General features: G+C 38.9%; 1 protein-coding gene across 1 annotated transcript in view; it reads left to right on the top strand.

The window, feature by feature from the left end:
* Positions 1–23,566, top strand: part of SPTLC2 (serine palmitoyltransferase long chain base subunit 2) — an 81,529-nt gene that overhangs the window by 28,865 nt on the left and 29,098 nt on the right. The window contains exons 5-9 of the mRNA XM_068399125.1: positions 23–147; positions 4,928–5,021; positions 7,652–7,757; positions 8,605–8,824; positions 10,700–10,826. Of these exons, the coding sequence (XP_068255226.1) occupies positions 23–147; positions 4,928–5,021; positions 7,652–7,757; positions 8,605–8,824; positions 10,700–10,826 (672 nt within the window). The remainder of the gene's footprint in view (positions 1–22; positions 148–4,927; positions 5,022–7,651; positions 7,758–8,604; positions 8,825–10,699; positions 10,827–23,566) is intronic.

Here is a 23,566-nt window from a genome sequence, read left to right as displayed (position 1 = left end):
TTCTCATTTGTTTTATGTGCAGGAAACTTGGACAAACATGAGGAGCTGGAAAAGCTAGTTGCCAGGTTCCTAGGTGTGGAATCTGCAATGGCATATGGAATGGGATTTGCAACCAACTCTATGAACATTCCTGCTCTAGTTGGCAAGGTATGGCTTAAGTCACTGGCAAGAGCTCATCTGTCAAAGCTTCTGCTGGTTGGGTTTTCTAAAAGCCTCTTGTTTGGGTTTGTGGTTTGTTTTGGTTTTTTTTGTTTTTTTTTTTTTTCAGTGGCAACCCCTGCAGATATTCTCTATGGAAACTATAGGTCATGGTGTGCATCTCTAACCTTTGCAAAAAATCTTTTTGGGAAACAGCATCCAGTAACAGTCCAGATCTTGCCCTCTTTCTGGGAGAGAGCCTAGCATGTTAAGGCTTGCTTCCTGAGGCTACTCATTAGTGTATGAAATGGTGGCTGATTAAAAGGCTGATTGGCTGAAGGCATTTTGATGCTCTTGAGACACTAAGAAATGACTGTGTCAGTGAGGCACACAGATAAGTTGAAGTGCATGTTGGTACATACAGAACTTGCTATCTTTGAGCAACAGCTGAAAAATCCTTCTTTTGAAGGAGCAAAATCCTAGTAGAAAAGCTATTTGAGAGAAACAAGGTCAAATGTAAAGACTGATGATGTCTACTGTGTGCCCCATAAAACAGTACGCAATGCAGCCTGAGTGTCCTGCATCTCAGACTATGTTTTTTTTAGTTACTGGAAAATGAAATGGAAGAGAGCTCTTTTTTTGCATCTTCTGATGCAAAATATATGTTCTCTTAGCTCCTGCTTAGGGTAAAATAGTGCAAGTACTGGGACTGTTTCCTCTTTTTGAAAGTGATTCACTGTTAGCCTAATACTACTAGCCTATTGGAATCTTTTCTCTGTGTGTAGTGAATTAATTTTCCTTTTATTTCATTTATTTATTTTTCCACTTGCTGAGATCACTATGTAAATTCTTTCACTTGTGATATCTACAGATAATAAAATTGCTGCCTTGTTCTTCCTGGCAACTTTGCCTCCTGGTGAATCTCTTCTTGACTAGCTGTAGTGTCTTCCCACATGCTATTTTATTTGTAACAATGGAACAGCACTGCCTACGTAGTGCCTCTTTTCTTTTGGTCTGTTAAGTTTTAAATATCAGATGCTTTCCATAATGAAAGACGGTTTTGAGTCTGATGCCAGAGGGAAATTCAGTGCTTCAAATCTAGCCTTTCTGGAGCCAAATACCTCTGCAATACTATGATTTTGAACAACTTATGTTAATTCTGACATATCTTTTACTTGCGTTTCTCTGCTCTGTCTTCCCACATCTCCTCGATTTTTCTCTTCAACAGAAAAATTGTTCATGGTTTCTGTGAGACCTTTTGGATTCAGAACACACAGAGATACATTTCAGTAGAGTTCTGTCTGTTGTAAGTCAGTACAAATTGCCCATGACTGCAAAGTTACTCAGTCTTCTCTTCTGTGTATGTGGATCCCACTGTATATCATTAATACCTTATGAAAATACCCCTGAGACACCTTACTCACTCCTTAGTTTTCACATTTGAACTTCAGCGGTTTTTACAACCATTGAGGGAATCTGAACAGTAGATTCCAAGGCACATAAAATACCTATTTTCATGCACATAATTTGCACACTTACTAAACCAACTCTTTTCATAAATGGATACAACAGTCTGTACTGTGTTAGTAATGAGCATACTTAGTCTTTGTGCACTTTATTTAAAGTAGTAAGAAGCTTCTGCCTCACAACACTAGAAGTGCCCTTATACTCGGGTGAATACTCCAAGCAGAAAATGCTCTCTTCTGAAGAAAAGAGTTCTTGTCAAGTGAACCATTTTGCAGTTCAGAATGTTCACTAAATGCTTTTTTTGGCTGCCTAGAGTTGCTTCTCACTGCACTTTTGATTTCTTCATTGTCTGCAAGCAAGGACTCACGTAAATTCTTAATTCTGGCACCATCCGGTACACAATTGGCTGTGTGTGTACAGCCTGTTTGGCTGTGCTTTGAGAGAGTCCTCAGTAAAGCCCAGAGACTCCCATGCTTGAGTAGACTCTTTGAGCTCTCATTATTTTTACTACTGTTTGTGTCTCTCTGCATGTCCTGCATACATTTTCAGGTGCAAAGCTGCTTGGAACACAAATTTTTGGAGATTTGGCAAATACAATCAGTAATGGCACCTGCATTTGTCAAGAAGGAGTTTCTTTGACAGTCACTGCTATGATTTGAAGCTAATCATTATTTGCTTTGTATCTGGACACCTATATTGCAGCTTAATTAACTTAAACCACTGCAGTAAAGTTACTCACATGTGTGTGATACTGGACCACCCATTCTGTTTTTGCTCTGTGGAATTCTTAAGGACTTGTTTATGTTGCTGCTGAATCCTCTTTTAATAGCAACAAATATGACTTGACTCTCCTAGGATCCAGCTCTACCCTGTAATTTGATCAGCACTGGTCAGCAAAAGGAATTCAAAAGCTTCATAAGCATTACCTAGTTGATCTTTATTAGCTATGCCTTGTTAACAGCAGCTTCTACTAAGCAGATGCTGAAAACAGGTATAGTTGGTGTACACTGGAAGTTGTATTTCAGCGCTGTTAAAGCATCACTAAAAACAGGTCTTTCTGCACCTGGCAGTTTTCAGCAGGAGAGACCCACTGTTAACAGCTGAGTTGTTGGCTGCCTGGTACAGTCACTGCCAAGTGTGCTGAGTCTAGACCACAGATAATGTGAGATTTGAGGATTACATAGTCAGAAGTTGTTAGACCTTTTGAGGCTAAGCTAGACTCAGAAACTTGCTGATTTTGGAATAAGTGTCATTAGTGTAGTTACTGTAACCAGCTAATAAGTGTTCTGTACTGCCTTTAGCACAGAACTTTTCATCGTAGCTCTGGACTGACAGAGGCTGGATAATGGAGTTGGGGCAATGGTGCTTGAATGATCTTTTTTTGGTTGTAACAAACCAAATTTCCAACTATAGTTTGTGAAGTTAAGTGCTCAGGACTGGATTATGCAATTCACGTATGCAGCAGTTTGTAGTAAAATGTGGCATTCACTTTTCCGTGTCTGCCTTGTAGGATGCTTTGGTAAGTCTGATCTTCACTGGCCTATGTTTTTCTTGATATCAGTAGTGTGATCTCCGATTACTGTTAGTCTTCTCCTGGATACTCTCTTAAATTTAAGTTTGCTCATAAATGCAAATGAAGTCTTATCATTGTAGTAGCAGCACTCAGTTTTACATCTGATCATCAGTGACTGCTGTACTGTACCAGTGGATTCTTTGATCCTTTGCTCTCTAGTGACAGACCATATTAGACACTTTATTTCCTCTTCAATTTTAAAGTAATGATTTTGTCTAATTGAATGCCCTGTTACAGGGGGGTGAAAAGAGGCTGCTCATAGATTTGTTAAGTCTTCTTTCTCTACCAAAAGCTTGTACTTGTTTTTATGGAGAAGCTCCTTCTAGACTATTAATCTCTTCTTCCTCTTTTTTTAATCTATCAATTTTCATACTTTCTACCATTTAAGGAGGATACTAGTACTGGATTATTATGTTCAGTTTTTGGTACAGTAGCGTTTAACAGCAGTGCCCTCTGACATGCATAGTATACATACTCCTTGTCTGGTATAGTAGTTCCAAAGAGTTTATGCTAGTTGGAGATTTCCATGCTTCTTATGCCAAAGTCTCTGAAATATGCAGTGTGAATCCTTGTAACAGCAGTTTGAACACTTGAGAGTAAGTACAGTTTCTGGGGAAAACCAGTCTCGAGCTTTCCCAGGATGTGGAATATTTCTAGGTACATTGCAATTCTAATGCAAAATTTCCTTTATTGTGGAGAAAATACTCCTATTTTCTGTGACACTTCCTTGTGCAACTGTGGGCAATGCTTTTCACAGTCCCTTCTAGTAACTCTCATTGCAGAGAATAAATGTTCTTGACTCTTCCCTCCACCAGCTGTTAATAGAGGAACATAGAATGAGCATGCGTTTAGCATCTTGACATGCTTTCTGGATTTTTAACTTAACAAAGTCACTTCTAGAGTTGCAGCAGGTTTACATAGTAATTGGAGTGGGCCAAGATTATTTAGAAATATTATTGCTCACTTACAAACTAATCCCCCAGTATGCATTCCTGTAGTCCACAGAGATAACACTGTGACTGAATGTTCAGCATATCAGCTATTGACCTGTAATCATTGCTGCTCTCAAAACAGATGTATCCTGTTTTGACAGTTGTCCAAGGATATATCTTTCCTTTTTTGAAAAAGCAAAAAAACTAAATGTAATGTTTAATGGCTTCAGAAAACGTCTCGATTTCACTCCGCGCTTTTGTTTTCCACTTCCTGTCTCTTGTACGTTACCTCCATCTACAAAGTACTTAATAGTTCTGTTTATTAAAGAAAATCAGTCCCTTTGGTACCACTGAGCACACACGGGTTTAGTCAGTGGTTACCTCCTAATGTAAGAAATAGTGCAATCTTGATAAGATCTTTAATCTAGGACTTCGGTGGCTTGTTTCCTAGCACCCCTGTAGACGTGCCGAGTGATCTGCATCAAGCTGCTCTGCTCTCTGTTTTACCTGGCTGCATAGGAGGATGAGTACTAATCATCGACGTGAGATACTCGGGCAGACTCAGTTGCAGGACTTCTGGGAAAAGTGAAACTTAAGTGGCTCTTTCAATTAACAGCAGTTGTGTATTTTTATTTGCCATACTAAGGCTGCAAATTGTTTCTTAGCAAGTCTTGCCTGGACTAGCTGCATTTATGTTGGAAGTTTTGGGGTTTTTTTTCTTAAATGATCTCTAAGCAGTTCAGAGCTGAAAGGTGTTATATGCTTGGCTGTGAAACATAACCTTTTCAATATCTTTCTCTTTCCCCTTCTAATTCAGGGCTGTCTGATTTTGAGTGATGAACTGAACCATGCATCACTAGTGCTCGGAGCAAGACTGTCAGGAGCAACTATTCGAATCTTTAAGCACAACAGTAAGTATCAGATAGTGGACTTTGCCTTTCTGCAGATGCTATAGATCAGATACAATCTCTTCTATCTTCTAATAGTTGGAAATCAAATTTCATACAAGGAAATCAATTGCTGGTTACCTGAAAGGTCAGAAGATGGCTGCTACTGAGAATTTAATCATCCTGAATCGGATATTTTTTGATATATTCAGTCTCAACTAATACCATTTTTATCCTGAAGCTGTTCTGGGTTACATCTTCTGCATAAGAAGAGGAACATACTGCCCTTTGGCAAGTCTAGGGGCACTAGTGTTTTAACATGGCTTCTCGTTGCTTGGATAGCTCAGCATGGTTAGACTATTCTAACAGTCCGTGTCACATAGTAATGCAATCTTGTAGTGCTCTAGGTTACAATTTGGGGGGATAAGAAAGTTTAATTTTGGGATCAGATGCCAACATGATCCTACACTAACAAAAGCTTACAAATACAGATGTCCTAGCTAAACTAGACAGCCGTGCATTGGTATAATGTAGTACAAAAGGAATTTTGAGATGTGAAGCATAGATTAATTTCACTGAGTTACTTGCTTTAAGTATTTGTTTCCAAAATACGCAGAATTTTCACTTTGCTAGTTTCAGCTTCCTCCAAAGGATGTATTTAGAATAACTTTCAGATTAAAAATATTTAGGGTTTCCTTCTCTTATTCTCAGTGAAAGAGATACCTGGTTGTCCTTGATTAGTAAAGCCATTACCTTCATTCTTCATCCACTCCTAATACTCTCTATAGTATCGATCTCTGAGATCATGACGACTCTTGCTCTCTTTAAAGTGTGTGGTGGTGACAGCAAAGCTTGGGTAGCTGCAATTATTTTCATTCCTTTAGCCTACTTGATAGTGGATCCTCTGCTGTGCTTATTGTTTCTTTTGTGTTCTCTCTTTCTTGTTCTCTATCATTTTAATAATTTTCTTTACAGAAGTGTAGAGCTTACTGTAATATTAAGTAATTTTTTTTTTCATTAATTCTTCATAAATCTTGATTGAAGTCAAGAAGATTGCTTGACTTCTGCATTTGTATAAACATACTTCTGAACATTGCATCCAGTTCCAGAATGTCAGAGAACACTATTGACAAACATAGTTCTGGGTGTGAGGAGGAGGACTTAGAAGCTCTGGTATGGTGAGGAAGAAGAGATGATCTGTGGGAATGGGGTACAAACTAGCAATCGTGAGACTGGGGAATATTCTAGAAACCTTATAGATGGTGGGGATCTGTGAAAGAGAATGGAGTGGCAGATCAGAATCAGAAGGCAAAATGCAAGCAATGATCTTGGCCTGTCAAGATGATGTTTGATCAATAGTTATGTATGTGTTCTCAGTCCTACTCTTGTTATACACTATGCTGCCTTAGTTAACTTCATTTTTCTGAGATATTAATGGCTTCGTTAATATTCTGCTTTTTAGAAATTATGGGGAAAAAAAAAGAAAAATCCCCCTTCAAATCCTTGTTCAATGTTTTCCTTTTTTCTTCTACCTCATTCTGCAGCTTATTCTTTTTATTAAGGTCAGACTTAGTTCCCAGTCTTTCCCTCTTTCTTGAGAGACCAGAGCAGAAGTTTATATTTCATTGTTCTCCCTAACTGCACTAAACTTGTCCTTTCTTCCTTGAGGGATTTGTTGGAGGCAGAGACTCCACTGCTGACTTAATCTGTGTCTTTTTTTCTGAACATTGGCTATCTCTCAACAGTCTAACTGACGTATTTTGCTGTGTAATTTCTACTCCTAGTTCACAAGCTCCTTTCGCTGCTACAACTGTCCTAGTCTACCAGTCCTCTTCTTATGATTGTGCTCTTTTTCATGTGCTTCTGTTTATATCTGTCTCTTGCTCAGCACTTTATGGTTTGATTACTCCCATCTCTACTCCTTTCCTCAGTTTTTTTTCCAGGACTGCTTTCACGTATATTTATTTGCTCACATTAGTCAAGTCTCTGAGGATCATGTTAAGTGTTCATAGCCAAAACTAGCAAGGTTTCAGTATACATTGCTACTAACAACTTCATCTTCTAGTGTCTGATATGCTGAGCGCTGTCCTCTTTCTTACGCTGGTGGTTCTTTTTTCTTCCTGTTCTGTTTTTGGTTTAGTAGCTTCCTGTTCCACACCTCCAGTCCCTTCAATTTTAAACAAAGTAATAAAAAAGTACATTTGCTCTCCTTCTTGTCCTGCACTTTGGTCTATCTTCTACTTATCTTTAGTTGATTATCCTTGAACTTGCTTGTTCTTTCTTGAGTTATTTCTGTCCACAAGGACATGCTTACTACCTAAGTTGCTTTCTCTTTTCCTCATAATGAAATACTTTCCTTTTTTTCTTCTTTTTTTTCCCCTTTCTTCCTTGTTTGCTCTTTGTGCCTAATGCTCTAACTTGTGCTTTTAGCTTAGGATGATGAAATTCTTCCTCAGAGTTCATACAGTCACCTGTTCCCTTTAATCTCATCTGTGGGCCCGCAGCTAGATAAAGCCCATGCTTATTGACTTATGTATGGTCTGTCCTCCACACTGGAGCAATTTGTGCATTTCTGGAGTATTGCTGTCCTTAGTCATGTCAAAGCTCAAGCTAGTAGCTGTTTTGGTACCATTTAACAGTAATTTCTGGTGCAGATATGCAGAGCCTGGAGAAGCTGCTCAAAGATGCTATTGTGCATGGGCAACCTCGTACACGGAGGCCCTGGAAAAAAATTCTTATCTTGGTGGAAGGAATATACAGGTACAAACTATTCTTTATATTCCTAAGACCCTCCACATGAGATCTGGCTGCTTAGTATCTGGGTTCCTTTGCAAAATCAAACTATGAATATTGTCACTTCATAGTTATTTTGTTAATCTCATCTGTGAATTAAATTGAGCTATGTATGTCTCGCATCCTGGACTTTCTGTTGCTAGTACTATAGCTGTACCTGGTGTTATCACAATGCTTCCCACATCCTGATTAGATTGTAGAAATTAATTTATCTAAACTGATTATTTACATCAGAGCTGAGGTCTTAAATTGCTTGTCCATTCCATTCTTTTTGTGCTCACTAGATGATACTAGTGTGAATGGAATTGCGCAAATTGAATGGTTTTGCTGAGAGTGAGTAGGAGCATGTAGTAGGCTTAGCTGTGTTAGGCATTTAAATCATAGTGACTTTCAGCACAAAATAGCGCGTTCTGGAGTGCTACTAATGAGAGCCTAGTCAGTTCTTAAACTTAAAAACAACAGGTAAGTAGATGTCAGATCAGAATACTGACGTTTGGGTGGAAGAAAAAATGAGAGAATTCATTTATAAAATTGTCACTGAACCACATTCCTTTGCCTTAACTTACTGTTGCAGCTATTATTTAGTCCATATGTCAGCATCCCAGAAATGTTAAACAGGTAGAAAGTAGAGATCTGGGCCCCAAGTGCAAGGAGAAGTTATCTGTCATCTCTCTGTAGAACATGATTTGTCTAGCAAATTTTATGTCTTCATAGTTACTTAAAGAGTGAAGAAAAGAAAGCTCAGTGACTTTAGGCTCTATAAGGAGGCCCCAACCGTTAAATCAACTTACACTGAATTTCTATTTCTCAACAGTATGGAGGGATCCATAGTCCGTTTGCCTGAAGTGATTGCCCTTAAGAAGAAGTACAAATCCTATCTCTACCTTGATGAGGCTCACAGTATAGGTGCCCTGGGTCCCAGTGGCCGGGGTGTAGTGGAGTATTTTGGACTCAGTCCTGAAGATGTGGATGTTATGATGGGAACATTCACCAAAAGCTTTGGAGCTGCTGGAGGATACATTGGGGGCAAGAAGGTAAAAAGCTGGGAATCTCATGGCTGTTTCAGGCTGGTGGTGGAGCCCTTCACTAAGCATTTCAAAGTTGATCTATTTCTCAAGTACCCTGATTGTCCTTTTGTTTCATAATTTTACATACTGTCTAGTACAGTGAAAGTTGGTGCAATGTGGAAGAGTCTAGTCTAGTAAAATACCTCATAATTGTATAGTTCTCACATGGTCAGCGTTGATCTCAGTTTGCAGAATGTACAGTAATATTGTAATATCTTTTTAGGAACTGCTAGGAGCCAGGAAGCAGGGATTTCTTAATGTTACTTTTAATGAGGCTTGCAGGAAAAATGCCAAAGCTGAAGTTTTTCAGCCTGTTTGGAGAAAAATCCCCTTCTTAGGGTAGTCTGGTAACATTGATTCCCTCTGGACTTGAACAGTTTGCTTTTTAAAAAGACACTTATTCCCTTTTTCTTTTGTTTTGGTTGGGTTTTTTTGATTTTTTTTTTTTTTTTTTTTTTTTTTTTTTTTGAGGGGGCTACTGACTCTTTTCTGTTGGCGAGTACCACTAGAAAGCATTGCCCTTGCCCAGCTCCTTCTTTTGGGAGGGATGGTGTAGACAATTGCATGTGCCCCCTTTCTCATATCCTCAAATGCATCTCAGATCAGGCTTCTAAGCTTTATTTGGGAGTAAAATTCTACCATTTTCCTACCAGGACAATAATTTTTTAGGTACTATTAGTGACAATTACTTCAACCCATCCAAGTGAAGATGGGACTTGCACATGTTCCTCTTTGGGAGTGTGCTACAGTTGGTTTAAAATTACTCTGACATCTTCCCCTGCTATGGAAGAAAGCACCATATTAATCTCTTTCCAAAGGTAGTGAGCTAGTGGGATTAACTTCCTTGGCATAAGGTGAAGCAGCTAAGAGTCCTTCACAACTGTGTTTTAGCTACTGCTTGAGGGATTCCTTCAGAGCTAAGAGGCCTTAAATCTTCTTACCTAGTTTATTTCAAAGTCCCTTTACAACTTCCTTTCATTTAACTCTGACTCCAAGCAGACAGCAACATAAAATTGAAGACTTCCACATATTTCTATAATATATTCCCAGCTTGTGTTATCTACAGGGCCATCTTTATTAATTTTACGGTAGCAGAAGACAGAATCTGTCCTAGCATTCGTACTGGTCTTGATAATATTTTGCTGGAATGGTCTGGGTATTTTAAGAGTGGTTTTGTTACAGTTAACAACGAGCAGCCTAGATCCATGGTATATTGCTCCTTTATTCCTATATGACCTGCTTTTGCCCTTTAACAAACGTAGCAGGTGTATTTAACTGGGAAATGCAGGAGGGGTAGGCTGAGGTTCTTGTGCTCTTAAATTACACCTGCTGCTTTATTTATATTGTGCTGATAAATGAGAGAAAATATTTTGTGACCTATTCCCCTGTTTGGTGACTTTTGTGGAGAAACAGTTAGATTGAGCATGATACATAAGCACCTATGGATCCTGCTCCCCGCTATTTCGTTTGTTTTATACTCACGCTGTTATAATAAACACTTTTGAAACACAGCCTGCGCACAGCTTGAGTAATGCAAATGCCTTGTTGCAATCCAGTGCTGGTGGTGTTAGCTAAACAAGTGTGTTATTGGCGTTTGTCTTTGATCAACATGCATTCTTGTCCTGTGACATAATTATGGGTTGTCATGTCCCTGATGTTTGCTTTTCAACTGTTTAGTACTTGTACTGTAAAATCAATCCTTGAGATACCTGTTCTCTTCCAGGACATTCTGAAAGAGGTTTCTTGTGGTGGCCCGTTTTATTGTGTGATTAAGACATGACAATAAAGCATTTTCTCTGAGTGCTGGGAAGGCAATGTCTGATGCCTCTTGTGTTTTGCTAGGAACTGATTGATTACCTCAGGACATACTCTCACAGTGCTGTGTATGCAACATCACTGTCACCTCCTGTTGTGGAGCAAATCATCACCTCCATGAAGTGCATTATGGGTGAAGATGGTACAACTGTTGGTGAGTCTTTCTAACAGTAAACGTGTGGAAGGGGGAAGCCAAACAGAGCCTCTTTATCACTTTGACAGATAACTCATTCAGTGGACACATTCATAATTATCTGTTAGTACACATAGACTTGGATTTTCTGGAGCAATAAACCAATTTACTATCCTATGTGGCAGATCAGCCTAATAACAGCATAAGGAATTTCCAGCTAGGGTAAGTCATCTTAGTCTTATCTAAGACACAGTATTGTCTTGTACTGATTTTTGTTCTGTGTCTAGCTTTTCTAGCCTCCTTCTTTCTCTTCTTCATTGTCCTTTGTTATTTGCCCCGCTTTTTAGATTGCTATCAGAGTATTTTGCTGTGTATCTTTTACAGTCTTGTGTGCTGGATACTGCAGGGGTAATGCTTTTGATTTTCATCTCTAGTACAATTTGATGTTTGCACCTCAGTTAAAGTAAATACAGGAATGTTTCTGAATTCCCTTCTTACTTGGGGAGCTAGAGGCAGTTTTTAAGATCAATAGACTTAAGTCTGTTGCACCAGGAGAAGAAATTCAGCATATTTGTCTTTAGTGTCTTAGTTTTCCTTTCTCATTACGAAAGTAAGAAAGGGGAAATCTGTACTAGTCTAAATGCATTCAAAGCCAAAACCACAAATTCTTGTGTCTCGTTTGCCTAGTAGGTAGCATCTTCCATCAGTTATAGCATGAAGTAAATAGCTTGCACTTGTGATGTGTAAGCTTGCACTTGTGATGTGTAAGCTGCCTTGAAACTGAAATGGTACAGCACTTTGCATGTAGGATACTTTTCCCTCTTCATAGGTAATTAAAAAGTTGTGAGCAGCTCACACGGGATGACTGTGGTTTGCTGAGGATCTGTCAGTGGCATTCAGTTCAGAGGCTCTTAGAATTCAAACTGCAGAATATATTCAGTTATGGGAGTTTCAGGCATCTGGCCACGAGGTGGTGGTGTATACTGAAGAACTGTATTTGCTTTTAAACATGGGTCGTCTGACCAGCTAACCCGACAGATAACTCCTACAGTGAAAAAGCTTGCTGGAGAAATAAGTTAAGAATTTTTCTATTATAACAGGTTTCATTTGGTGTGCTTACATTATCTGAGAAAAGAGTTAAGTGCCAGGGATTGGTGTTGGTGGTTGCTCAATAGAGAAGTCATCACTGAGGCAAGTACAGCCAGGCAACAGCCTGTATCTGTGCTAGCATTGAGTGCTTCTCAGTGGTCCATGTGAGATACCTGTACCAGCCAAGAGTTGTCCCCAGTGCTCTCGAGAGCAGATACTAACCAAGCTTCAAACTACATGAGAAGTTGTGCAAAAGGGCTGGGTCTTGCTGTTGTCTTAAAAGTGGCTGTTTCAGCTCTTTGTAGCTGGTGATTTGCCAAGTCTGTGGTCTGCTCAGGCATTGCTTGTTTTGGTTTTCTTCCAGTATCTCTTCTGCTTAATGAAGTGGGAATCAAGGGATGTGTAATTGATTTCTGTTTGCAGTATTCAAACTAGAACATTTTTACCCCTTTCTGAGGCTACAGTGTGGTATTTGTTCAAGCCAGGAAAATGGAAGCAACTTCCACTCCAGTCTATTCTCCTGCCATTATGCCAGCAAGATCCATCAGAGCTGAAAGGTGAACCAGATCAGGAACTAATTGGGCAAAAAAATAATCTTAAACTCAAAAGGCCTTTTTTGTTGTCATGTTGCTTATAATGCATGTCAGGCTACATCCTGCTGCTTTGGTGCTAAGGAGTACCAGAACTCCTAGCCACTCTTTCTGTTGAGAAAAGAAGTGGTTTTGGTGTTAGAAAGCTTTGCCATTTCAAAGAAGCCTTTGTATGTGGGATTTCTATAGGAACTGTAGCGCTTTACGGAAGTGTTGGATGTAACAGCTGGATAGCCAAAGTCCTGCCCACTCATACTTGGAAAGGATTTCTCAGCTACGGGTCTTGTGAAAGTGTTACTGGCTTTCTAAGCAGCTAAGTCAGCCTTCAGCTAGGATAAGCACCTCATAGGATGATCCCTGCATGAAAGTGCTTCTCTGTTCATTTTCTGCACAGTGTTGTTTCCCAGTCATGCATTTTTTTAATTGCCTTAAGGCTTTAGAGATGATACTACTTTGTAGGCATTTTCTGTGGATGAAGTTGGCAAAAGTTCAGTTGGGTGAACTGAGCAGCTGCTTAGTGATAGCATGACAAAGTTTTTTCCTTGTTTAAGGGATTTGGATTAAAAACTTCTCTTTGGATTCTGTGGAATTATGGGTGGGGCTCTGGAGGACCACTGCCTGCAGTTGGTTTGACTACAAGTAAATGTGGAGTAGAGTGGTGCTGGTAAGAGTTATTAACTATGGAAGAGAAGTAGAGAAATGGTGTTAAACTGGGTCACTGGTAAGCACATCTGAATCAACTGTGTATTACAAAAATTTCACTGTTTTTAAATTAGTCAAGCTGAACTAATGGGTGAAGGAAAATTGAGATAGGGCGATGGTTTTACGAAGGCACAGGAGTTGGAGCTGGAATCAGAACAGTAGACGGCTAGCTCCCAACCCCATTTTTTGGGCCACAGCTAAATCTTTTAATGGCTTCAAGAATGCTTTCTTGAAAAGAGCCTTTGCAGCTTCTTTGTCTGCCTGCTTCTGTTAACCACACACTATTTGTAAAAGCTGCCGTTCTCCATGGCATCAAACCTTTGTGGAAATTGTGATGTTAGATGGAGATGATCTGTAGCTGAGGAATAAGTAGTAGGAAGCAATTAGTTTTTGAGGATGAAAGGGTTTTTTGTGTATTATTTTGCAATAATAAGTTAATTATCTCCTTTTATACTTCAGGCTATTTCTAAATCTAATGAAACATCTGGAGGCTCTAAACTTACAGTATAAGGCATTGTAGTTACTAAAACTTTGCATAATTAAACAAAGTAAATATCTCCTTTCAGATCTTTTCAGCAAGCTGCCAGTGACTACATAGGATATTAGTAGGAGGCAGCACAGACAAAATACAGATGCTATGAAAAGCTGAATGACTGCTTATAGAGAACATAAGATGGATGGCATGCAAATGTGCTGCCTGAACGGGGACAGTAGTTTCTTGTGTCTTGATTTCTGTTCAAACTAATCTGTTAATGCTCTGTACTGTTTATGCATGTAAGTGACTAGCAAGCCTTAATCTCTCTGAAGACAGTTATGGGAATATAATTATATATGAATACAAGTATATTGCTCCTTCATCCAAACTGCAAAAAACACTCCAACAGTCAAAGCGATGGCAGAGCCATCTTATGGGTTCTTGGTAGTGGTGCTTCCAGTACTGCTTCTGAAATTTTCTACCTTATTAGCTCAATGGTGTATGTCTGTCCTATTTTACTTTGCATTACTTGTCTTGCACGTAATTGGCTAGAAGACCATCATGTTGTCTTAAAAAAAACATACTTGATTTGTGATCACTGAGAATTCTTCAAAGGAACATCTTGAGCACACAGAATGTCTTCAGAGAACTCCAATAACAATGTACATGGGTATCTCGCATGTCATCACATTTGGCTTTGAGGTATGGTAGAGCAAGGTGAGTAGGAGAGATGGAAAAGGCTTCTTTCCGCAAAAGCAAATTTCTGGAGCTGGTTTTCTAGTTCGGAGTCACTATGTTTGAAATCGTTAACAAGCAAGTGTTGCAGATGCCTGTCAGCAGTTCAGTGGATGCTGCTTTCTCTCTGTTTAGCCACAAAGCTGAATGAACTTAAGACAGTTTTGTAGATAAAGGGGCTTTTTTAAACAATAATAATAGACACAATAAGCAGACTTTTTGAGGTCATTGTATACACAAAGATGACAAATTGATTCCTGGAATGAAGTTCTGGAAACTTATAGTGTAGAGCCACTTGATTCTTGCTGTTCATGTGGTGTTTGGGTTATTTAAATTGACTGAAGGGAAAATGAGACAGCTTGGTGCTTGTCCTGGTAAATGAGACATTGTCGGGATTTATGATATTAAGTACTTAACCTGTCTTGGTGAATTTTTCAGCATCAATAGTTTGGTTTGAATTGAAAGCTGGATTTATCGCCATTACAATCTAACTAGGACTGGGAATCCAGTCGCCTCCTTCCTGCCATTTACATAAGAGACAGTAATGTATCCTGTGCCACTGGAGTTCTGTGAGCGCTGTTGATGTTCAGGACCCAGCCTGTTTGTTGCCCTGATAACATTGCCGGGGGCAAGTGGAAGAAAATCGTAAAGCAACCTGACTGAGATGTGGGCAAATCAAAACATGCAAGGTCAAGCTAGTCTAGGAACTCATTAACCTCGTTCACAGATGAAACTTTGTTTGCTCTCCTGTGTATTAAAAACTAAAGGTGAGCCTTAAATCCAGAAGTGGTTTAAGTGTGATCTGAACCTGGCAGTGTTAATGGCTTGTAAAAGAGGTGAACTACTTCCTTCCATGGTCACTAACTCAATAATAGTAATTATACATGTTGACATTTGTAACAAGTTTACTGTCTTCCATCTCAGTTTCAGGAGGGAAATATCCCACACCCCATCACAGTGCCATATATAGCATGTATAGAATAAGTTGTGGATAGACTTTGCCCAAGATGGCACTGAAATTTTGGATGAACATTGTCTTGAGCACTGTATAGAAACGAAAGTCTATTATCCTATGTAGCTCTAATGTCACAAGCAATGGAGGTAGTGGTTGCACAGGCCATTGCAGCTGCTAAACTATCAGAAATTAATAACTAACCTTTCAAGACTAATCAGCTGCACATAGTTTGATTGCTGTTTGTCTCATCTGGGCACCTCAGTTGTGAAGAGCTAGTAGTTAATTACGTCTAATCAGAGGAAACCTTAAAAAAAATGATTTCTATATTGCTAGTCTTGCCATTGCTGTGTGCAACAAACTTGAGTGAGTTGAGTCAGAAAAGGTAGTTAAACCAGTTATAGCCAAAGGGAATAAGAATGTACAGCTGTGTTGGCAGAGAACTGAGCCTAACTGAGCTGTTGAGAAGCAGGACCATTGCTATACTGTTAATATGCACAGGGAGAAGCATGCTGAAAACAAAACTAAGCCTGGTCTGCTTAAATTTTAGGGGAGAAAAGACTGCAATTAGTATTTTAACCTCCATGTAATTAATCAGGCCCTCAAGTGAACATATGACCCTCAGTAGTTCATTCAGCTGCCTAATCAGTAGATTTCTGCAAGTTGGACATTTTGTAAAATTCCCCTTTTCTTTCCAAAGACAAGCCAGAAGTATATGCAAGTACAAAGTGTAAGCAGTAATGAAGGAATAGCCCACGTTACATCACTTGGAATTGAATCTTAGGTAGCTTATAGTATATTTATAATGAAATTTGTACCTTGCCATTGTTAGCAGTAGATCCACAAATGGAAGCCATGGCTGCTGTTGTACTCAAAAGGGGAAATAAATACTCCTTGTGCAGGCTGAGGTTGAAAACATTCAATTACCATTAAAATTGGTTCATTTGAATTTCGTCCAGTAATGCACTTGTTAATGAGGTATTAAATTATCACCTTGGGAACCTGGGGGCCAGTCAAAACTAATTTGAGCAAAGTGACAACTTTTGTTGTTGCTGCCCTTGAGAATCTCAAGCTGAGCTGGGAAACTGTTGGAAAAACAAATATTCTGGGGGTCATAAAGAGAGTTTCCTGCTTCTCTCCAGGGGACTGACAGTTTTAAACATCGCTCTCTGTATATGTGCTTCCAGCTGGGGATCTTTTAAATCCAGCTTGTTGCTGCACCCCTACCTCCCTCCCACAGAGCATGGCAAGCCTCCAGAAAAATTGCTTTAACCTGGGCTGGACAGGAGAAATCTTTCAGCCTTTGGTGCTTTGAATAGTGTTTACAGACATCAGCAGAGCTGTACCCTTTGTGTTGTGCATTGGAATGTGAGAATTCTTTAGTGCCTCTTCTTTTGGACTTTAATCAACACTGTGGTGTTTGTGCAAGAGCTCATAAACCTTTATAACTGTACACCCGCTTTGTTCCCATAACATTGCTATTTCTGTTCAGGTGTGAGCTGTCATCCTATATCTTCATAGCCTAAACACTGATCTGTCATAGCAGAAATATAACTAGGAATGTGGCTTTGTTGAAGTAATTTCACTTTTCTTTGTTTCTTATACTACATTTGATTTAAAACTTGTGGCTCACTTTTTATTCTTAGTAATTCTGGAGGTGCCACATTTCTACAGAATACTGGTGTGCTGCTTATACAGGGAAAGGAGAAAATACTGAGTGGGAGCTCACTAGCACAGATTGTTAGCAATAGTGTGACTAAAATGCTTGTAAGTCAGTATGAATGTTAAGCTAAAGCATTTGAACTGGAGTTATCACAAATGAGGTGATGGGCACTCTGTCTTTGGGTTAGTGTGAAATTGAGTTCATGGTTCCTGATGTGATATATGATTTACTAGAGTGGAGTTTTTTGAAAATACCTGAATGACCCACATAAGCACTACTTCCTATCATCAGCCCTGGCCATGGCAGCAATTTCCTATATAGAAAAATTAATACTAGTATTACAATAGTCTGCAGTGTACAGACACGTGGCAAAATTCCATTCTGTTAAGTGCATATAATGTAAATGTTTCCAGCTTCTTTGGAAACAAGCAGCAGTCTATAACTGAAGCCCCTTCTGTGGACTATGTGCACGTGTATTAGGCTATGTGGGACTCACAGACCTGTTGAACTACTGCCCTTGCCTACCTTAGCAGGTTCTGATGTAAAATGTGGTTGGCACCAGGTCAGCTCATGCCATTTCACATCAGTGTCCACGTTTGGGAATTTGTGGTAGATCAACTGCAATCTTGATAACCTACAATGTGTACTTTAGTCCTACTAATGTGTAGATGTTTACTAATGTCCCAGAATTCATAAACTTCCTTACATAGTACAGATTTAATCTTTGAAGGAAGAAGCTGTCTGAAAAATCTGCATGTCAATTAATGTGTTTTGAGAGCATATGGCCAGTGGAGAGATTTGAGATGATTTTAAATGAGATTTTGCAGGTTCTGTTGTAGTCTAGCTTCAACAGTGGGGTTTAGCTCAAGACAAATTGGCTTGTCAAGAACAGGATAAATCAACCTGTAGAGCTTCTTGCTGTCATGGGTAAGCTTCTGTTAATGCTCAGGTTATTGCCTAATTGTTGCGTATTGGAAAAGTTGTGGTTGCAAGGCTGTCTGTGTAGGGGAAAATGTATTACAGAGTATGCATGCTTCTCACGTTCATTGTTGGCTAGCAACTCCTGAGATTTCTTAACTGTTTGTCTATGGACGCTGGGATTTTTCAAAAGAAAAAAGAAATGCCAGTAAAATACTTCTGAAGCTTCTTAAGACTTTCAAGCTTGCTTGCTTTCCTACTGGTCGGCTTACTATTGTATCGTACAAGTGTGTTGCCAAACTGAGGCCCTACATGGGCAGCAGAGAACTCATTTGCCCTGTGACTGGCATCTTCAGAATTAAGTACTCTGTGCAAACAGATGTTGTACTCTTACAGAATAACTGTACCAAGAGCTGGAAGCAGAATATTTAGTACTTCCAGTCTTTACTGAAAATAGCATATCTTTTCTAGGGTTATTGCTATATTTCTGACAAGTAACTTTTTGTTCAGGACCTGGCATTGTAGAGACAATTGTGGGTTTTATATGCACAGCTTTGATCTTTCCAGGACCCTTGCAAAATAGAGCTGTGCAGGAAAAACAAGTCTATAAAAGTCACAGCAGAGACAAGGCCTCCAGGGTTTGGGCCTTTTCAGGCACAAAGCCTACTCTTCCACCTCACTGCGGTTCCAGGTGGCAGGCTACCAGGAGCTGCTTGCCAAATACAACTTACTAACATGGGAAAGCTCAACACCCTTCCTGTTGAAATTATTGCAGAGTTTTAGGGTAAATCTGAGAGCACACTGGAGAAAGGCAAGTATGGCTGCTATAAGAGATGTACAGGCGGATGTGGGCAGCTCTGTGACGTGGTGGCAAATTTGCAGGCTATAGCTTTTATTGAGAGATTAATTTCTTAGCTATAAGACATCTTTGATGTCAAAGGAGAAACTTAAGATGTTGTACATGACCTCTTATGGGAATGGATCAAGGTCTTCACAAAAAGATGCATGAAGACTGCGTTCTGTGAAAGATTCAGGTGCTGCCTTCTCAGTGACTTAATACATAAACTTGCTATTAAAAAAAAAAAAAACAAAACCAAACCAGTTCCTCCAGAGTGGAAATTCTTTGTTTTAGGACACATTAGTAAAGAGCAAATACACACTTGCAGCATCCTGTCTCTCCCATTGTTCCTTGTGTTAGGTAGGTGAAATTTCTAGCAATGTTGGGAGGTACATCAAAGTCATATTGAGGGACAAGAAGGCCTTTGGGAAACTACTGTGCTCCATTCTATAAGGTCCCATTTGGTACTGCTGACGAAAAGTAGGTATTTAGGGCTATTCTGTTCATTCTCCTTATCCAAAATAAAAAACAAAAAATCTTTTGAGTAATTAATTTGTTCATTTTGCATTGTCACTGCATCTCTTTTTGGTTTTTTTTTTATTTTCTCAAGTATTACAAAGTCTTATCTCAACAGAACCACCCAAGATGCCCCGAGTATCAGCAGTGGTCATACTGCTTACAGAGGAAAAAAGTATGTTTGAAAGATAGGAGGTACTGAAATTACTTGCAAAAGGAACAGTTTGGGTTGAATTTGTAACTGAATGGATAGATAGATAAGCCACTTCAGTTACCTGTGTAAGTCCTTCCTAGTGTAAAGTTGTGATTATCTTCTAGAAGCTTCACACAGGTGTGCCTAGAATAGCAAAGTTAATGTGTTGAATGGTGGCCAGCTCTTTCAGATGAAGCAACATTTGCAGTTCTGGAAAAGGTCAGAAGTTGATGAACAACTGATTTCTGTCCCAGCATCAACAGAGGCACTGTGAGGAATGGGTCTAAGAGGGGAAACAGATAGATCAGCAGCTGCTGAGAGGTAGGAGATTAGTGGGGAGAAATGTATAGATAAAAAATGTTTTTTCATATGTAAATCAACATAGGAAACTGCAGACTTTGCAAATCATTATCAGTCTTACTTCTGCTTAAATATAAATTCTTCAGTGCATTTCCAGACAAATTTCAGACTATTACAGTGGGTAATTGAACTGTTTATTTAAAAAAAACAAACAAACAAAACCAACCAGAAGCACACAAACAAAAAACCAAGCTGCAAATAGACTAGCACTTCTAAAGTTTAGAAATTGGTTTTGAATGCCTTTGCAATGAATATACTTCAGTGCAATTAAAAATCATCCTTAAGCATTGGTTAGTACTTATCCTTGCCTTAGTGATGACTTCTTATGTAACAGGTTTTGTGTAATTCAGGCATGGAAAACTGATTAAAGATGATAAATAATACACCTGTAGTGGTACTGTCATAAGTTTAGGTATGTACATTCCCTGTGGAAAATTTTAATTTTTGTACCTTTGCTAACTTGGACTGAAGTAGTATTCGTTTTCACAGTCCTGAGGTTATTGGAACATCTGGAGTTAACATTTAGTGATTTTGAATTCAAACCATAGGACTGTGTTTTTTCCAGTGTACTGCATTGTGTATGAAAAATACATTAATTTAAATATAGGTGAAAATTGCTTCTGTCAGTTTGGAAAAAAAAAAAAAAAAAAGAAAAAAAAAAAACCACACCAACTTGGAAACTAGTTATTTTACTGCTGATCTGTTAACAGAGGGCATTGTGGCACAGGTATGGCTGTCAGACTCTTCATCCTTCCTAACCCTGAGCTTTTGCTATAGCCTGCTTTGTATGCACTCATCTTTATTTGATTTTAATCCTTTTAATTTGTACCTACTTCCTTCACCATGTTTTGAGGTAAAGTAGCCCAGTTTGCAGCAGAGGAAGGTTATACGGCCATTTTTTTGTTATGAGATTTTCTCCATCAGGAAGAAGGATGTAGTAGCTTGTAGGCTGTTGATTGTGGAGATTGTGCCCTAATATCTTGGTTGAGTGCCTGGATTTTGGTATATAGTTAACTTAGAAATTTTAGTACCAAGGAAAACCTTTGGAAGGTGCTATGTAGATAGAAAAATATTCCCCTACAAGTGTTTGTCTTGTCTTCAGGACGAACTCTTTTGATAATTCATCATGAAGTGAAGAATTTACATACAGTGTCTTCATGGAATCTTTGTAGATACCTGGTAAACTGGGGGAATTACACTGTGTTCTGGGAAGCGTGTGTGTAAGATCCAGGGGTTTTGATAGTTGTAATGGTATTTACTGGAGAGGTGGGAGAAACTACTGCCGCTCAGGCACAGTCTTAGTGGTGTACATAAGATTGCTTAAGTTTTGATTTTGATATGTTCAGTGAGATTGAAGGGTTCTTTGAAGGCTCGTATAGGGGACTTTGGGAAGATTTTTCATAGCAAGATTTTTCCTAACACAGGTTGTAAATGTTCAGTGACTTCCCTTCAGATTTGAGGGTAGTCTAACATATGGCCATGAGGGCTGTACAATCCATAGACGTTTGTTTTTCTATAGTAGTAATGTCTTGTGGAGTGTTTCGAGTGCCTTTTTCTTTAAAGTGTTGTCTGTGTAGATCAGACCTATTAAACTTGAGCATTTTGCTTTTCCTTGGAAGAACTAGTGCACACTGCAGCTTTTTTGTATTCCAAGTGGTCTGTATATGTAGGGAACATCTATGCCATATAATGTAGGGTGAACTTCAGCCTAGCAGCAGCAGCATGGCAGAACTTGTGCTAATGATATATAACAGTACAATAGATGCTATTTGTTTTATCTCTTCTGAGGTGAGCAGCTTCAGAAGAGATTTTATGCTACCACGCTAAATGAACTTTGGAGATGGAATGATTTCTTACAACACTGGCATTTTTGTTCCTCTCATGCTTAAGCTGAAACTGAATTTATGTTTTATACTGACCATATCCTTTCTTTTTTGAGGTAGCTGTCTTAAAATGTGGAAGTGGACTGATTTGCTATTCTTATGGCAGACGTTCAGCTGGAGGTGATAACCTGTCTAGTTCTGTAAGGTATTTTATATCTGTGTGGTATTTTACAGTTAGTAAATGCAGTTAGTAAAGCTAGCTGAAACTAGGTGACTACTAAGTTGTTTGTAACACTTCCTGGTTGAGACATGAAGAGGCCATATCTGTGATCATCTTCTCTTGTACTAGAAAGGCAAAGAGCATTCCTCCACCCTCTTGTGTTGCTGTTTAAAATCCCAAAGAACAGTTAGCTTTGATACTGGCTTCCATTGTAGAAAAAGTCTGCACAAAACAGATGGTAAATATAGTTCACGCTTTTTGTTGCTATGTTGTAAAGCTACTGAACTGTCTCCGTGGAAGTAGATTATAAATATCCTTTATATAATATGCCTTCTCAAAGCTTGCACATTCCTTAGCTTGTAAAGAAATGTGGTGCTTGTATGTATTCCTGATGTTTTTTTCTCTTTGTGGCTTCAATCTGCCATAAAGGCTGGCCAACCTATTTGTGTTGTACAAAGGTTTGAGTCCGTTTCCTTCTGTCTATTCTTCTCTGATGCTTTGTTTTATTCTTGAGATTTTAAGAGTAAAGATGTGCTTTTTAAGTTCCAGTGTCCAAGGTATTATAATAAAAAGCAAATAGAATTTTTAAAATGCTTGCTTTTCTCTAAAATTCCATTAACTTGGCAAGTTAAGTTTTATTGAAACTGTATAAAGGGTTTTTTTCCATGTTTTTGACTTCTTCATGGTGAAAAAGTTGGTTACTTCACCATAACTGGTTCAGAATAGTCTGACCAGTGCACATTTCTTTTCCCTTTCTCTCAGCAAGGCACAAGAGTAGCTGTCAAACAGGATATGTACAGCTGTCTTTGCAATGATTATGAATGTTATTATCATGACTGCGCATTTGTGATAATACACAATTGGTATGAGCTAATGTGTTAGTGGTGTTAATACTGATCCCACAAATCCTCCCAGGAATTAATATACAGAGTTAGATCATACATGTATCCAGGCAACACAAACTTAATTTCTTTGTTCTGGAGGGGTAGCCCTAATCTCATTCTTTAAAATTATTGATTCATCTCAACCAATGCTTTTTACATTCAACTTCAAAATAAAGATAACTGTAAATCATAGTTGTTAGGATGCAATGAGTTTCAGCCATGTGACAGCAGTGTAACCAGATACAGTGAACAAGGTACAAACAAACATGAACAGCTAAATATAAAAACTAAACAATCATAAAAATATTGCTCTTGTGAATTATATTTCAGAAATTGCTTTCTGGATTTCCTTGGGGGTGGGGTGGAAATTACTTGTTGCAGGCAATACTGCTCTTCCTCAGCAGATCCTTCAGCTAGTGTCAGAGTGAAGTTGAGCTGGTAGCATGCTTTTGTTCTCACTTTCTCTCACAGGACAGTTACTTGCTCCTGTCTGTATAGCTATTCTATTTAACTGTGATACTCTAGAGAGAACTTCTGTTGCTTTCAGTAAAAATTCAGCCTTTGGAAAGGTTTTCTGTGGAAAAATATGGTGGTGGCTCATGGGGTTGGAGTTAAGCTGCTGTTCGGAATCTCTTCATGAGCCTAGACTCTCACTGCAGCATTGTTATACAGGGCTTGGAACGTATCAGAGGAGAGAAGTGTAATGCGACCATGAAATGGAGTTGTTTTTCCTATGCAATCTTGCGTATGAAATAATTGAGTTCAGTCAGTCATACTGATTTTTAGATACACAGACATGCTCT

Source organism: Nyctibius grandis, chromosome 4 (genome assembly GCF_013368605.1).
Source record: "Nyctibius grandis isolate bNycGra1 chromosome 4, bNycGra1.pri, whole genome shotgun sequence".
Lineage (NCBI taxonomy): Eukaryota > Metazoa > Chordata > Aves > Nyctibiiformes > Nyctibiidae > Nyctibius > Nyctibius grandis.
Note: the sequence above shows the minus strand (reverse complement) of the source record. Positions and strands in the feature narration are given on the sequence as shown.